The 17,816-nt window shown below is 34.3% G+C and overlaps 1 protein-coding gene across 7 annotated transcripts in view; it reads right to left on the bottom strand.

Moving 5' to 3' along the window:
• The window catches only part of LOC115210189, a 115,268-nt gene extending 99,108 nt beyond the window's left edge, over positions 1–16,160 (bottom strand). For 3 of the 7 annotated variants that reach the window (XM_029778650.2, XM_029778648.2, XM_029778647.2), the window contains exon 1: positions 15,555–16,154. Coding sequence is in view for 3 of the 7 variants with exons in the window: in XM_029778647.2 (XP_029634507.1) it covers positions 15,555–15,557 (3 nt within the window). In the remaining 4 variants the exon portion in view is untranslated. Of the gene's footprint in view, positions 1–9,145; positions 9,204–15,554 lie in introns of all 7 variants that reach the window. The other 4 variants (XM_036501909.1, XM_036501912.1, XM_029778646.2 and 1 more) reach the window with 3 other exon arrangements.
• Positions 16,161–17,816: the final 1,656 nt, after the last annotated feature.

The following is a 17,816-nucleotide window of genomic DNA, read 5'->3' as shown; positions in this document are numbered from 1 at the left end:
AAAATAATAATATAATATAAATAGCTTTAAAAATAAAACAAAGTAATTCTTTGTTGGCTTTGTGTCTTATAATAATTGTACAATATTCGTTTCCTTTGATTAGTTAATAAGGGTAATGTTTGTATGGGATGGGTATAGTTGACTGAATCAAACTAGAACCTCTAGTAGAATGAAAGCCGAATTTAACCCCCCAGTAGGATTTGTACTCACAGTAGTCTGATATTAAACAATATCAGTCTGACAATAAACCTCATGTCACATTACAATCTTTACATGTAAGTCTAAATATTTCTATTAAATATGCAGGAAGTATTTCCATTCATTAAAGGTTATGTCATACAACCTTTTTATCCAGATAAATGTTGGAAAGGCTTGATTTTAATTCCTTTCAAAACATGATTGTTTTACTTTGAAATTACTATTTGAATTTTTCCAACTACACAGAAAGTCAGGTTGCTCTAGTGCAGTGGCCCTTAAACACTAGGAGCATTGTGAGCTCATAAGGGAGAGGCAAAGGAAGTACAATGAGGAGCAGTGATTCTTCTTAGAAATAAAATAATCCAACTAGGCACAATATTTATATTTTAGACTCATTCTTAAAAAATTCGGTCAGTAGAAATATGATTGACTGATGATGTGCCAAGAACCAATATAATTTCATTACATTAGATGCAGGCATGGTTGTATGATTAAGAAGTTTGCTTTACAACCATGTGGTTTTGATCCCATTGTAGATCAAGTGTTTTCTCTCATTAATCCCAGACCAACCAAAACCATGTGAGTGAATTTGATAGATGGAAATTGAAAGAATTCCTTTTTTAAAAAAAATTTTAAGGAAAATATGCTGTTAGAAGAGACATGGGTGTGATTAAGAAGTTTACTTCCTAACCACATGGTTTTGTGTTCAGCTTTGCAAGTGGATTTGGTAGATGGAAACTATCTGTGTGTGTGTGTGTGTGTTTACAAGTTACTTTGAAAGTTTGGGTGCGTTGGTGGTATTGTTATTGTCAGTTCCCTTGTCAGCAAATCATCTGCTTGTTCCATGCCTTTGAAGTCATATGGAATAAGAGATCCCTTTAAAAAAATTAAGGGTTAGCAAAAGGAAGGACATCCAGCAATAAAGCAACACTCCAATAACATTCATCTAACCCATGCCAACATGGAAAAACATGTACACATGAGCATAAAAATGATATGGTGACTAAATGAAGTACTGCTCATAAAAAATAGTGACTAATTTGTTAATCTCCTATGTAAACAGGTCCAGCCATTGATGTTTGCTTGAAAGACTACAGAAAATATTAACTTGCTTGAAGACAGTTGAGTAGTGGCAACAGGAAAAGCATCAGACCATGGAAAATCTATCTCAATGAATTTCACATGGCCCGTGCAAGTATGGAAAAGTAGATGTTAAAACAATGATGATCGTGGTAGTTCTTACCTTCCTTAGTAATTCCCATAAAAATTTAATATAGGAGACTAGTCTACACAAATATCTTAAAAGACATACATGGTTCATGAAACAATAAACCACTGCGCAAAATTAACTATTTAATTAACCAGCAGGATTTTTTTCTTTTTTAACAAAACATGAGGAAGGGGACATTTGTAGAACACTATTGCTGCTGGGGCTATGCTACAAATGAACTGCCGTTCTAATGAGATTTATCTAAAGAAAATTAAAATTTTAATTAAATCTATAATCACTGCCTTCTGTTTGAAGATTAACACTTTAATACAGCTTTATAGTGAAGATCACTTTGTGAAAGCATGATTTAATTGATGTTTTCTTAAATTTGTATTTTAGTTCTCAATCTAAAAATGTTCAGGTTTCACATTGAAGGATCATCTGCCAGAGAAGAGATTAAGAGCATTCATTTTTCCCAAACCAAGTTAACAAATTTTTAACAACTATGTTGTGTTCCTAATGTCTTCTTATAGAATTAACTACACATTCAGCTAAATTTTGTTCAGTCAAAATTGAAGACATATCTTTACATTATCACTGCACATTGCAAGGTCAGCAGAAATGCATGATTCTTGTATTATATGGCATGTCAACATGTGTTTCATAGTTTGTAACAGTCTAACATAGTATCACTGAAAGAGCTTTATGTCACCTTTGTTCTGCCAACTCCAATTCTCAATCAACTGAGCTATTTCCACTTAACCCACCTTACTCTGGGTGGCAACTATTTACTTTGCCACCATTTCCAGTGATACTGAAGGTGGTAGACTTCTGGGTTTTTCCCTCCCAGTCATTCTTAGCACACTAGGCCTGAGATTGTCAAATGTTTGTTGGTTTAAGACAGCTTGTGATTAAACAGGAAGCATTAAGGACTGAATCTAACTTCTTTGTAAGAGTAAACCTATCCTACAATGAGCTGGTGTACTCAAGAATAAAACAGTAGAAAAGATAGTTGAATAGAGAGGTTGTGGACCTGCATTTCCTTTTGCAATTGTGAGCTTGCTGACAATGTTGTTGTAAGCACTGAATTTTGCTTTTAACTTCCGGATCTGGGTCTTGAAGTTGAGATGTCTACCAGAAGTGACATTTAAGTATCCTGAGTATTTACCTTTTGAATGCTCAGGGTGTTCCACAAAGTTACTTGAAGTTGGAATTTTGGTTTGGCACAGAGGTAGTTCTCTTCATAACAAACAGCTGCACCCGGATTGAACAGTATACATAAATTAATATATTTCACAATTTCCTCATTAGTCATTGGTGTAGAAGTTGGAAAGTAAAGGAAAAAATATGTGCTTAAGGTAGAAAAACCTATACCATCTACCACTAGAGTCCAAATATATCTCACTCTCCAGCATATTTTCAATCAACTCTGGAAGGCAGATATTCTTTATGATCTATACAACTTTGCTGAATAAGTCTCAAGAATTGACTGTGGTGTTACATGCTGCAGAGGATCTTCAAGGACCCACCAGTTCTTAAAACCATCCCTTGATATGCTGGAAGTTTTAGTACATGGTTTAGTGTTGATTTACCAGGAAGAAATTTGGCTTAACATTTGCTGATTTTTCTTTCTTTCTTCTTTTTTTTTTTGAAATTGTTTTATTCACAGGTCTTATGGCTGTGTTGTAAGAAGCTTGCTTCCCAACCACATGGTTTCAGATTCAGTCCCACTGCATGGCACCTTGAGCAAGTATCTTTTACTATAGCCTCAGGCCAACCAAGTAGATTTGTGTGTGTGAGTGTGTGTCTTTGTACCTGTGTTTGTCACCCACTGCAGCTTCACAACCATTGTTAGTGTGTTTACATCCCCATAACATAGTGGTTCAGCAAAAGAAACCAATAGAATAAGTACTAGGCATTATAAAGTAAGTCCCAGGGTTGATTTGTTCAACTAAAAATCGCTTCAAGGTGGTGTCCCGGCATGACTGCAGTCAAAATGACTGAAACGAGTAAAAGATAAAAGGTAACACATAATCTGCAAGGAAGCTGATTTGGTCAACTTATTTTTCTGTAAATTTTACTATTAAATTTATTTAACTTAGATTTTAACAGAGAATACAAAGAACAATTTGTATGTATGAATGTAAGAGAATAGAATGTGAGAATTTCTTTTATATATATTTTTCTTTTTTGTAGTGTTGTGTTTAAATGTAAACCTGTACAGAGTGTTTGACTTATATTTGTTTTTTTGTTTTTATGTCTCTTCTCAGAAACAGCTTGATACATAGGTGAAAGTCAATGGTATTGGAGAGCTCAAAGATTAAAATTATTGTTGAGAAAAAGTTAGCTGACACAAAAAACTGGAAGCCATTTGAATATTGGAAAAGAGTTACTTGTATCAGGATTTGCACTTGGTATCAAAATGCCGACATCATGACTTGTGCAATGTTCTGTGAACATTGTAATGTCTGTGTGATATAACAGAGGCAGCTGCAATGGAGACTATGAAGCCATGGGCAACAAGAAGGGACACAAGCATTCTGACTGTGTCTGCACACTGGAATTCATTGAACAACTGATAAACAGGGCCTTAAACTCAATTCAGAGAACTACGTGAAGCTGCTGGAGACTTGGTCAATCTTTGGCTGGAGAGGACTACTGTTGGAATGGCACCTGGATTCAGTTCTTTGCCATACCTCAGGAAAGAGTCAGAAGTGGTTGTCATAGAATTTCTATGACTTCACCAGCCCCAATGCCTGACCATCTAATTCCCCAAATTGTAATCCCATGGATTATTATGTGTGAGACACAGTTAAGAAAGGCACCAACCGTTCTGGTTGCAACACCAAGGCCAAGCCGGTGGCCAAGATCAAGGAGGTATTTGAAGATCTTCCCAGAGACAGAGTGAAGAAGGCATGTGCCATATTCCAGAATTGTCTTGATGCTGTAGTGGAAGCTGAGGGCAACTTCTTTGAGTAATACTTTTGCTTTTGGATGGAATATTGTTTTCTTTCCATTCATAGAAGCTGTCAAATTTATCCTGAACACCCTGTATTTACAATCAATTTTAGGTTAACTAAGAAAGTTAATAGTGAAATTTACATATTTTAATCAAACTGCAAGTAACTTTCTTTATAGTGATTTGAAGGAACTGAGTACACATCATCACACTCAGATTATGTAACAAGGAAGATATTTCTTGATTTAACCAAGTCAATGCCAAATCAAAACATACAGTTGAAAAACAAACTGTGCATATATAAAGATTAAAACATTCTCCAAAAATCCTCACATACCAGTCAATACATAAGGACATTTTTTAAATTAGTTTTCTTGCCATTCCATCAAGATAAGAAAATGAACTTGAACAAGCTAACAAGGGTATCTGTATGTTATCACTTAATTTGCTAGAAATAACAGCCTCATCTATAAAAAAAAAAAGGACATATATTAAATAACATTGTCCTTGACATATTCTCTAATGATCACAACTGAGAAGTTTCTGATCATAGGCCTCATTAGCTTTCGCTAAACAAAACAAACTAGAAAAGAATAATTTCATTATGGTTTATAGCAAGCCATTTCATTTCTAAGGAAGAAAAAAAAGGAAATTTTTTTTTATAAGTAGCAAAGAGTTGACTATAAGATACTGAAACAAGCGAGTTGCCCAATTATCGGTATGAGATATATTTTAATTAAATGTGAGATTTATTAAGCAATATATAAGGAATTATATATTTTAAGAAAAATAACCTATTTAAATAAAAACATGGTCAATGAGAATATTTTTTAAATTGTATTTAACTTCACATTTTAAGATTTCCTTTTTGAATTTCATGAAATTGTAACAGGAAGCACTTCAATTTATATCCTTTCTACAAATATACTACATCCTCAGAATTTGTTCACAGTATTAAAGATTAAATATTACACCTTGCCTATCAATGGAGTTTCTATAAATCCTCATTTCCCTAATATCATGTACATTCTGTTAACCATAAAAACATTGTATTGAAGAACACATACAAATATCTACAACCATTGCAGTATAAGACGTTTGCTTCCTACCTACATGGTTTCAGTTTCAGTCTCAATGTATGGGCACCTCTCGGTTGACCAAAACCTTGTGGGTGGATTTGGTAGGTAGAAACTGAAAGAAGCCCGTTGTATATCTACATATATCCATACATGTATGTTACTACTGCCTTGCCTTGGCATTATGCAATAGTTGTAAATGAGCATGTAGCATGCAAGAGAGAAGACTACATTGGTTTGGACATGGGATGCATATGAATGAGGACAGCTGCACAAAGAAGTGCCGATCACAGAAAGTGGATGGTTAACACAGAAGAGGGAGACCAAGGAAGACATGGGATGAAGTGGTAAGGACCAATCTCAGGATGTTAGGCCTCATGGAGGAAATGACAATGGACCGAGATGTCTGGCGATATGAAGTTCTAGAGAAGATCTGCCCACATGAGCGAAACTGAGTTTTAGAAGGGCCGTGTGTCCTACCCACACTTAAGAAAACTTCTCACACACTCTACAACAAACCAAACTACATTTTTACATCTCTACTCTTCCTCACATTTCCGCTTCATGCACTATGCTTACTTCCTACTCCCCAATCCTGTCCTCTTGGCCTGTACCACTGTATCATTGCTCTCCGCTAGCCTCTGAACTGTGTGTTCCACCCACATGCCCTGTCTCACTGTATTATTGCTATCTCCTAGCCACCCCCAAACTGTGTTTTCCACCCACACATAACAAGAAAACTTTTCACTCACCCTACCCCAACAAACCAATCTACATATCCACATCTCTTCTCTTCCTCACATTTCCTCCTTCATACACTATGCCTGTCCCTCTATCATTGCTATCCAGTCACCCCAACTCTTTATATATACCCAAGTTTTTGCCATGCACTCCCCCTCCACACTCTTAAATCACATTTCCTTTGCAATACCCTGCCACTTATATTATGGCATTTGAACATCAAGGGTGTGCCCTGGCACTTGCCACCATCTATATCTCTTACTCAACCATTCTATTTATATTCTGATTCCTGTCCCTTGTGAGTATGCCTGGCATTTTGCCACCATCTCTATCCTGCAGTCTCCCACTCTCTCTCTCGCCAGCCGGATAACCTTGTACTTCCTCTACAGCAAGACACCTGTTTCTATTTCTCTGTCTCGTTATATAACCTTCCATCATCCAACACAAGATCACTTCCTCCAAACCTGGGAAACAGGTGAGGGTTGACTACAAGGGTATCCAGATGTAGAAAACCTGCCTCAACAAATTCCATCTGAAGCATAGGAGTATGGAAAAGTAAATGTTTATCCAAAACAAGTAAATATGGTAGAAGAAAAAACAAGTACCATCTACCAACAAATAACCCTGCCTTTGACTGATCTACATCTCTGATCATGCGGCACCACATAAACTGAAAGATTCTACTCTTTTAACAAACTCTTATCAGTCAATTTTCAAAATGTTCTACTCACTGCTATTAAATTACTCTCTTCACATAGAATCTTCAACTATATTTTGATAGGATTTTGTAAAAAAAATATAGGTATACAGATAAACATTTTTTCGTGTTTCATGTTATGTGAAACATTCTTTTTCTGGCTTAATTTTTCTTCAATGAGTCATTAATATACAGCTTGTGAATAGTTCTTTGGACACAAAGAATGAAAAGTTATGAAAAGCTGAAATTAATGTCTCATGTACTTCTAAAAGTACTGAAAGGAAAATACACATTGTTAAAGAAAAATTGAGAAATGGAGATATGGTTTTGTAATTTCTTGATTTATGTAAATTCTATCAGCAGAGATTATTGAAGAATCTAAAAATGTAACCTGTTGCTAATTAGTATAGTGTATACTGGAGAAATGAGATGGATAATTATCATCATGTTTACATAGCAAATGATCCATAGGCCACTAGTACATTTTCATGCATTCAAATTTCAAATGTATGCAGTTCCTATATTCTGCAAGGATAATCAGGCAACCTGAAAACAGAAGCTACCTTGAGCATTAAGCCTTTTGAAACCACTTCAAATACAAAACAGCTGACTAACACATACACAAAGCCTCAAATCCTGATCCTTCTAGATAAAGTATAGTCTTTTAAAAAATACATCTTATGTTGATACAAAAATTTAGCATGTTTCTAAATCTAAAAAATTACACCATTGTACCTACTGCAACTATAATTTTTTACATTATCTTTACCAGCCTTCTACAGCCTGCACTATTTGGTTCATTATAGGAAACAAAAATATTAAAAATCAGGAACAAATTATCTGGTCCATAAAAATGTTATACACAACTATATTTCCTTGTTACATAATCCTTATTTTTGAGAACTATAGAAATGGAATCCTTCTGCACAATCTCATTAGCTATGTATGAAGTTATAGCTACCCTCTAATAATTTCAGATGGACCATCAGCTTTTCTCGATATATCCTTAATTGTCATACTGTCCAACTAATAATTTTCCTTGAAGACTCAACTTCAAGCAAAATAATATATTATTATTAATCAGAGTAGGAAGGGCAATCTCTAAAACTTTTGCTGGCCCTCACAAACTGGTGAAATCAATGCAAATGAAGCTCAGCTTAAACTTCTGTAAGTTGATGCCTGTAAGTAAAAGACGAACAGAAAAGTAATTCCAGGGATTTAGTTCTGAAATAATGATTGAGTGGATTACAAAACAAAGAGATAGGTGTAAATAAATAAGCCCCCTGTTCAGAAAAGCAGAAATCAGTGAGTCTGTGGTGAGTCTTTGCCAACCAGCCAGGTCATTTCTGGATGCTGTTTTGTTTGCTTGTGTAACATCAGCACCATCCCAGATATATATACACATATATATGTGAAAGTTAGGAAGGAAAGGCAGTGTCTATGAATTTCATAAATACACTAAGATTGGCAAGATTGATGTTGATATTCAGCCTCAACATTTGTAGATTCAACATCTGTAGGAAAATGTTGATAGGTGGAGATGCAAGTCTAAGAGGGGGAAAACATGGTAAGGTGTTTCCTGTAGGGCTTGAGAGGGAGGCACACTAGTAAGGATAATGGGTACTTGTACAGTGAGAGTATGCAGCTTCCTGGTTCAAAAGAGCAGAGGTCATTCTAGTAACATGAAAAAAAAAGACAAAGAGAGAAAACCATAAGTGTCAGCCAGTGGTTGTAGCACGATAATAAATGAAGAATTACTAATTAAGCAAAGGTCTCTTTTGGATGCAGTCTTGGATTGGGGGAAGGTATGGCAGCAGAATGATCCACTGTATGCAAGTAGTAATCCAATCTGAATTTTGAATGTTGTAAAGGGCCTGCAAAATGGTCAGGGCTGAAATATTTCTTGACACTAAAGAGGAATCATACCGTTTATCATGTAGTTTTCATAATGTTACACGAGTAGAATTGCCATGAGAGACCATACTGTTTCTGACTAGAGAGAATGAACTACAAGTTTCCTTTGTTCTTGACAGGGCTTTCAATATGAGCTACTGAAAGAGATTATATTGTTGAATACCCATTGAATAAATTGCTTTTATGAAGTAGTGTATGACTAGCATGAAGTGTTTAGGTTGTGTGTGATGTCTTAAATGCAGGATGTGAAGGTTGGTACTTTTGGTATCTTTGGCAAAGAAACATTGTTGTTAGAAGTGATTGCAAGTATGTCATTAATGAATAAATGAGTGTGGAAGACATTACCAAACCTTGAGATAAGACAGAGTTCTGTTGGAACACATTGCAGTCTGACAGAAAGCTTCTGATCTAAGAAAAGAGAGGTAGATAGAAACCATTTTCGGCTGAAGTAATCACATACTAATGTATAAATTGAAGAATTAATACAAAAGAGCTGAGTGAGCACTGTCAAATGCTATGATGGAGTGGTCCAATAGAAAATTTAATCCAAGAGATAACATAGCAACATGACCATGAGATTCTTATATCAGACAGGAACTAATGTTTTGCTTATGTCAAAGGCAAACAATTGATCTCACTGAAAATCCAAAAGCTATGAGATCATTGGTGAATTATGAATGTGAGCAGACAACTGGTAGAATTAGCTTAATGGAAACTATGGTTGATAATTAGTTTCCATCACTTTTTAGAAGTGAGCATACGATGCAACTTCAGAGCTAACCATCTTTAGAATGAGACATAGTGTTACATATTTCCCTAGGTTAAGATACACTTGTAGAGAGAGAAATATTGAAGAGTCTAGAGCTAGCTAAAAAACACAAAGAATAATAGAGGAAACACTGTCAGAATATACTGGGTTGGAGTGATCAGAAACATATTTGCACTTGGTGAATGATGAGCAAGTGTGCAGTGTGGAATTGAAATTAAAATGGGTAGAAAATGTGATTGCTTCATTTGTATGAATGGAGAGCTCTCTTGATTGAGAGCTGACATCTAGGAGAATCTTATCAAGTTAGAAGGAGATTTTTTTTCAAACAATTTGTCAGGCAAGATAATTTGTAGGATGTGTGATACAAGATATCCTTTACTTTCTTGATAGTTCTCTCTTTCAGATACTGTAAAGTTTGGTAAGTGACTCCATGTTAGTGACAGCAGATGATTTCCTTCAAAGGTAATGTTAGCTCTGACCAGTTATCTGACTGTAAGTACTAGATGGTTCAAAAGATATGGGCTATTGTAGTTATAGTAATGAGGAATGAATTACATTGCTAACACAATGATAAAACAATTTGATGGGTTAGAGACAGTTACGGGAGGGTTTTGAGAAGGAAAAGAGGATAAGAGTATTTTGAGAGGTAGTGTGTCAATCAGGTAAATAATTCAGTCTTTGCACCAATGGTAGTGGTGTAAAAAGATGTACAAAAAAAGCCAAGATGAGATGTGTGCTTTGAAGTAATTATTACTTCAGGCAAGAGTTAGACGAGAAAACTTGGTCATTGTTATTAAAATATATACTTTTACTGATTTATACAATGCTTGATAAAACTTGTGCAATCAAAATATACATACACTCCAATGATTGGTTAAGTCATACCTGGTACAGTTAACTCATTGCTACATATAAAAGATTGTTTTTTCCAATTTTTATCCCTACCTCTTATGAGTTAGTTTTTGATAGTTTTTGGACAAGAGAATCAGCAGATACTTATTCAGTTACATTCTTTACTAAACATCAATACTGTTGTGATGAAAAATAGTTGCCAAGAATCGAACCATTTTATTCAGTTTTTGAAGTAATAATATAAACATGTCTGTTTTATTGCAAATGGCCGACTACTGGCCAGCAACCAAAGTATACCATAATGCAACTGGATAGGAAGTAGTAATGATGATTTCATAGCATTCACCAGCACTTTGAAAATTTAGCTTTTCTGGCATTTTTCAGATGTTTTATCAAAAGATGAAGAAATTTGTGTGAATTTCCTTTTCAATATCCATTCACTAAGATGTTGAACCACAGTTTGTCACTGAGGCAGTCACTGACTCAGATTTTGCATGGGCTGAAATCATCAATGGAACAGTTTTCAGTGGAACTAGAGTTTAATCAATTTACAACAAAACTCAGTTTTCCAGATGAGGCTTGAGACAGAAACAATTCAATCATCTAATTATCTGACATAAGCACAATGATGAGTAACATCAATCAGTTAACATGATTTACCATTGGCTTGTATTCATTAAACCATCAAAGCAAAATTTCTTTCAGGTTCAGGTTCAGAGAATGTCCAAGTGACAAGTGACACAAATTTCTTTAGTGAAATATTAGGGTAATTGCAATGAAAAGGAGCCACTGAATTGCAGAGCAATTCCTTAAAATGAAACTTAATTTTTCTAGCATTTTATTGAATGATGGGCAAATGCTTTGTCTTCCATATAATTTCATTTGTTTCCAATAAGTGAAGTTATTTTAATATTCTTCTCCAAAAAAGAGCAAATATCTTAAGACATAAACTGGGATCTTCAGTCAGTTTGGATGGAAGCTAGAGCAACAAATATGACAAATATATTTTGAAGACAGTGAATTACAACAGTCGAAGAGCAATGGTAAAACTTGAAGTATTCATCTATAACTACATAGAAGAGTAGTAAAGAGACATCAAATGGTCGTGTAGATTTGATACATTAGGTATAAGGAGAATGACAGAATTGTGGTTTCAATTCTGAGCATATGATGCATTTATCACAAGTTTCTTTAAATGCCAAATTCTCAGATGTAATACAGTGCCATAATTGAATCACACCAAGATGATCTAAAGCTTATGCAAATCTCTGATTCCAGAAGACTTACAAAGGAGTATCTACTAAGAACATCAGTGATTATCTTTGTTGGGTAACAAGTGAATGTCATATTGTAGGCAATGTGCTCATGAAGAATATTATCATTCTTCAATTTTTCTCCAAATTTATAACTAAAAAAGATATAGCCTTCAAATAAAAATAAGTTTACCATTTCTTAACACTCTCTATGATAGCCATAGCCTACCTTTCCAACTAATGTGAGAATTTGCTCAGAGTAAAAAATGTTTGGGAGAAGAAAGTGACAAGTTTCTTCTAGGACAACTGCAATGTTAAGCTCCAGTTGTATTAATTTTAACATGTAGTGAGATACAGTGAGAGAAAAATAACTAATGAAGCTGTAAGCAGATGAACTGTATCTAGTTCTTTTTTTTTTTACAACAGAATAGTAGGATTTAGTAGGAATTCAGTTCCAAGAAAGGAGACAACTATTTCGAGTAGTAACTAAAAGTCAGCTTGCAGAGAATTATTTTGTGTTTTGTATTGTATGTAACAAATGGATGTTTAGTGGAGAGGACATTTGTGATTGAGCCAAGTTCCTACCAAGCTTCTCAACAATGTTGTCAAGACAGGCAATTTGGAAAATATTGAGTCATGGAAAAATCATTCAGTTTTGCAATTTCAAACACTTCCTACCTCTTTCAGGATTGCTGTAAATATTTCTTAAAACATCATATCAGGCTTTTTACCTAGCCATTTTCTGCTACTTTGTTTCTTCCATACTACCAAAACATGCCTTTTATCACTTCCTACTGTCTAAAATGTATATACAACACCATTTTACTATCATTTCAATTAATTTCCACTACAACCACAGATAATTTTCATAAAAACAGAAACCTTCACAACTATTCTTTCTAATTAATATACAAAAGTCAAACTGCTGTAGTTGGAAGGAACTTCCATAGACCTGTATGACTTAAATCCTGTTCAATCTGACTTTCACTTCTGTAGGGTTACTAAAATTTCAAAAGTGTAAGCAAGCAATCTGAATACATGGATGTACGTTTCACTCATGAAATAGGATACAGTAAAAGCTAGCAGTAAGCATTGTAGAGACAGTTTTGCTTAAGGGGGGTTAGTTTTGAACAATGTCTCAGAAATATTTGCAAATGCTCTTCTCAGAAAATCAGATAATGTCATCAAGTGAAACCAATAATATGATCAGATTTGGACCTAATTAATTCCAAGTTCATATGAAAATCCAAATGGTTTATGTTGCAGTTATAAAGTTGAATAGTTCGATTAAGCCATGTTGCTATTAGACGAAAGTAAATATAACATTACATTACTACCAAGGATTTCACTAAGCATTATAATTTTATTAAAATGCATTTTAAACCAACATTTCTGACGACAACGAAATTATAGTTCCGATTATTAGTTCTGCATTCAATGCTTTAAAGACAAAATATGGCTTGCGTTTGACGAACATGTGTGACGAGTTGTAGGTGCTTTTAGTCTAAATGAATTTACAATAGCTATAAAACCTAAGATGAAAACGTAGAATATTTTTGCTGTGGTATGTTTTTGACATATTCGATCATACGTTTGTTTCATAATTACAATATAGTTGGCTAATTCCTACTCTAACAAGGTTTTTTCTCACGTTAGTGGACGAATCGTGTGGTGATAAAGTGATACACCATAGCTCTGAAACATGGTCAAGGGAAATCGAAAACGGCAGAGAACGGGGAATATTATAAGAGAAACATATAGGGCATACAGTATCAACTTCAAGAAATAAAGTCAAAGACAGCAATTTATATATTGACAGCAACGCATGTCTTAGGAATGGGTGATTTAAGATGATGCTTCCAATTTACTAAGTAAGTCTAATCTAAAACCATAAACTAATATCCAGTCCATAAGATCGATAATGTAAATTAAATTATTATTATAATAATAAACTTAAGTTCGTAACACAGAAATCAAAAAGGCTTTGTCTATTTAAATCAATTAAAATGTAGCTAATGGCTTAAGTGTCGTTATAAAACTGAAAAATGTTGATAGCATAGAATGTAAACATCCTTCCTTCATTCGTCGAAAATAATACAGGATCAAGACAAACTAATGAATTCGTTTAAAGAGCTCAAGCCAAAAGGTAATGGTTGTTGGCGTGAAGCATGTCTAACTCAACGTAGAAATTTTAATCACAACCAGAACTCATAATTTAAATATCTACAATACAGACATTTTCTTTACAGCTACGTAATAAAAATACATTCTAAATATGCATTGCAGAATCATAAACCAAAACTATCTGATCTAGTGACCTAATAAATTAAAGCGCCAAATAAACGAAAAACAAAAATTAAAGATGTGCTGACACCATATTGTCAAATTAGTTAATACCAGAAGTTACAATATTCATGTACGATCTTTAACAAATAAATACATTCTAAATATGATGGTCTATTCTTCAAAAACCAAACAACGCTTATTTAAACCAAAGTTTAAGAAGAACGCTTTGAGAGCAGCAAATAAATCAGTCAAAGACCTTTTCTAAATGGGCAAGACAAACTATAGAGATCGGGTTTTATAAAGACATCTAGCATATTTCAACTTAATAGCAAGGCCAAACAGAACAGTTCACGATTATTATCTGAAAACAATCTTCATGATTTCTTTCATGTTATACGCAGCGCCTAATGAACATTATAGTATGGAAGAACATATACGCGCTTGGTTATCAAATGTATAAAACTAAAATGACATTGAAACAAAAAAAAAATTAACGAATACTAATAATATATAAGTTAGTAACGAAAGATCGCTTTGCTTGCAAACAAATAGAGTATGAAAATACGCATGGTGTTCCACAAGGTTCTACACCTTTACCTCAATGAAAACGAGATGAATTTTACATTACGTTGCTAAAATCAAATTTGTAGTATAGTAATTTTTGCTTCAACATGGTACAAGACGAAAAAGGTGTCTTTTAAGTAGAGAAATCAAAAACTGCCGGTTGTATTATACATAAATAAAACTAGTGTATTATAGAAATGTTAGTACGAATATTAATGTAATGTCAGAACGAAACTATGGAAATGTGTACTTGATAGGTATTGAAGAAAGTAAAATAGATCGAATAGTTAGGTAAATTTATTTAATAAAGGTTAAGGTTTAGCTATATTTTAAGTACGATTTATAAACAAACACACGATCATCGCAAAGATCATGAGCTTCGAATAAATGAACAGTAACATTAAGTGCATCAAAGCTACCAAGACGAACAATAATTTACATGGCTTTAATTAGCAATGTCTATGGTTAAGCTAAATAGAGTAAAACTGGTTTTAATTTCATAAGCAAAGGTATGTCTTGAAATAAATGTGAAACCATATTTTAACATTTTGTACAAGCTAATGTAAATATACTCAATAGCTGTATACATATACATCTTTGGCAATCTGCCGAAAATGGGCGAGATATCAAATCAATAAAAAAAAATGTATCGATTTAATTATTTATATGGTTTCTGGGGTAACATGGGATAACCCAGATCCATAATCATGACCAGATCCCAACATGGCCGACATTCAATTGACTTCAACAAAAAGTATCACTGGATTCATCAACGAACACGAAGTAACAAAAAACACATGGTAAAGTTCAATAAAATATTATATTTTAAATATCTATTGATGCTAGATATATTTCAAAAAGAACTGTCCCAAAACCCCCTTTCGTAACATGTCATTGATTCAGAAGATAATATGGTACCGATACGAAGCATGAAACCTTTCGTACAATCACAATACGCAGACTTCGAGTAAGCAATAATTATGGCTGAATACGACAAAATAATTACCAAAATCAAATCAAATATATAAAACTTACCATATTAATCAGGAATCAAACATCCGGGTAGCAATTAAATCCGTTTCTTACGCTCCAAATACCAACACGGCTGGAGCACACCATCCATTGCCAAGAGTAAGTCTCTGCAGAAACCAAAATGGCGTCATTTCTTCCCCAGGCTTTCGTAGATTTACATCCGGGTAATCCCAACACTGACCTCTCAGCTACCATGACCTCTATCGTACTCAGAATGGTCAGCAAGTCTCGTCAAATAGCACAAAGCAATTAATTAATAATGTCAGTCATTTCTTATTATTCCATTATTTTACAAAACAATTTCTTCTTTTCTTCATAAGACTGCATTCATAACTGAAAATATATCCCATCGTTGTATTTTAATATCGATCTACATTTTTCTCTCATTCCTTATCTCCAGCTTTCACAAGATGAGTTTGTTCGTCTGTTCTGCAAAAATAGTTATTTAAAAAAAAATATTTTTATATAATTCAGGCGGGAATATCTGTTAACCGGATAAGTATGCTTATGATGTAGTGACTTCCCGACTGTCAGTCAGGCTAACCCATTATGCTAATATATTCTGACGTTTATTAACGTTACTGAAAGCCGCCAACCAACGTGACGCCGAGTGACGTTTGATGCAACTAAAGCGAAAGGAATAAATAAACAAATAGCTACTTTAATACATAACAATAATTGGAGAAAATGGGAAAGAAATGTGAGAATGACAGAAAAAATGAGAACTGGAAGGAAGAATAAAGTAGTAGTGAGAGGTTGAGTACGTGTTCATAGATAGTGCCTGCTGCGTGTTGAGGATAAATGAGCTGCGCTCAACTCGTTCTTCTCTTACTCATTTACTCTTTCAGTCAATCAGTATAACTCGCTTGTTTATTTACTCTCTTTCTCAATTTCCCTTGCATTTTGTACTCACTCGCTTTCAGTTATTCTTTGAGTGTGTAGCACGCTTGCTCACTCACTGTATCTTTCTTTTAATTAACTAACTCATTCACTGCTGATCGTCTGCCCAGCTTGCTAGCCAATATAGGCAAACTATGAAGCGACAATGTAGGTCATGCCGGCTGATGACGAGAACTGCAATGATGGTGGTACCCACTGACGTCAACACTCATTCAACGCACGTTTTCCATACCAGAAAATAAAAATGGCGCTTACTCTTACTTCTACTATCTTCCTCTCTTTCCCATCATTTCCCTTTGATTTTCTTTCTATTATTGCCTGTTGTTCTCCATCTTTCCCGTCTGCAATGAAACCATCTCTTATATTAATAATTGCTATTTACTAATTAAAATAACGCGTGCTAACTTTTCGAAGTACTCGAGTAGGGAAATATTATTACATTTCTTGGTACTCGTTTATAAGAGTGCGACTGAGCAATTCTTTGAAGTTGCAAAATAAATATGCAGCAATTTAGAATTTTTCTACATTTTTAAAGTTGCAATCGTTTTGGTTTTTTTTTTGGGGGGGGGGCAAAATATAATAATAATTATTATTATTATAAATACCAGTTATATAATTGGGTTAATTCAATTGTCCACCATGCTACAGGATTTGTCTTCGTGCCAAATCAAAAGAAATCAGTGGCACTACGATGTCATCGAGGACAATGTCTTCGGTTCCATTTATGTCACATTCCTGACATTGTCCAAATATTTTTTTGTTGGGCTTCTTTGAATTTGCTGGTTGTAAAATTATGCTATTATGGAAATATAGAACAAACCAAACCAGACTAACTCTAATTGATGGTTCGAAATGAGTATATATGGAACGTTTCGATCCAATTGCAGTATATGATGTAATTCACACAAATATTTTTTTCTCTCTTCTCACCTTCTCTAAATGGCAAGTGATGAATGCAAGAAGCGATATTGGGTGGAGGCGTATTTGGGTGTTAGTAAACACTATCCAGGTAGCAGCTAATGTTACGTATTGCAAGTTGGTTTCAGAAATATAATCATTAGAATTCAAGGAGATTAGTCAAGGTAAACGTTGGCAATAACCAATATGGTTTAATGCAAAAGCTTAGTAGTGAGAGCGTCAGAAGAAAGGAAATATCTAGCTTTTCTACGGTGAAAAACTCTTTAAGAAACGTTAGATATTTTATTTCAAATCTTAGTTTTCTCTGTTCACTCGGGAACGTTTGTCATTAAAGCATGTCATAGCTTCGGGTATTTTTCATAATTTATGAACTTAAGAGAAAAATGGATCACTGCATCACTCTAAAATTTTGCCCTCGCGAGGGCAAAATGAACGTTATCTATATAT

This window comes from Octopus sinensis, linkage group LG4 (assembly GCF_006345805.1).
Source record: "Octopus sinensis linkage group LG4, ASM634580v1, whole genome shotgun sequence".
Taxonomy (NCBI): Eukaryota; Metazoa; Mollusca; class Cephalopoda; order Octopoda; family Octopodidae; genus Octopus; species Octopus sinensis.
Note: the sequence above shows the minus strand (reverse complement) of the source record. Positions and strands in the feature narration are given on the sequence as shown.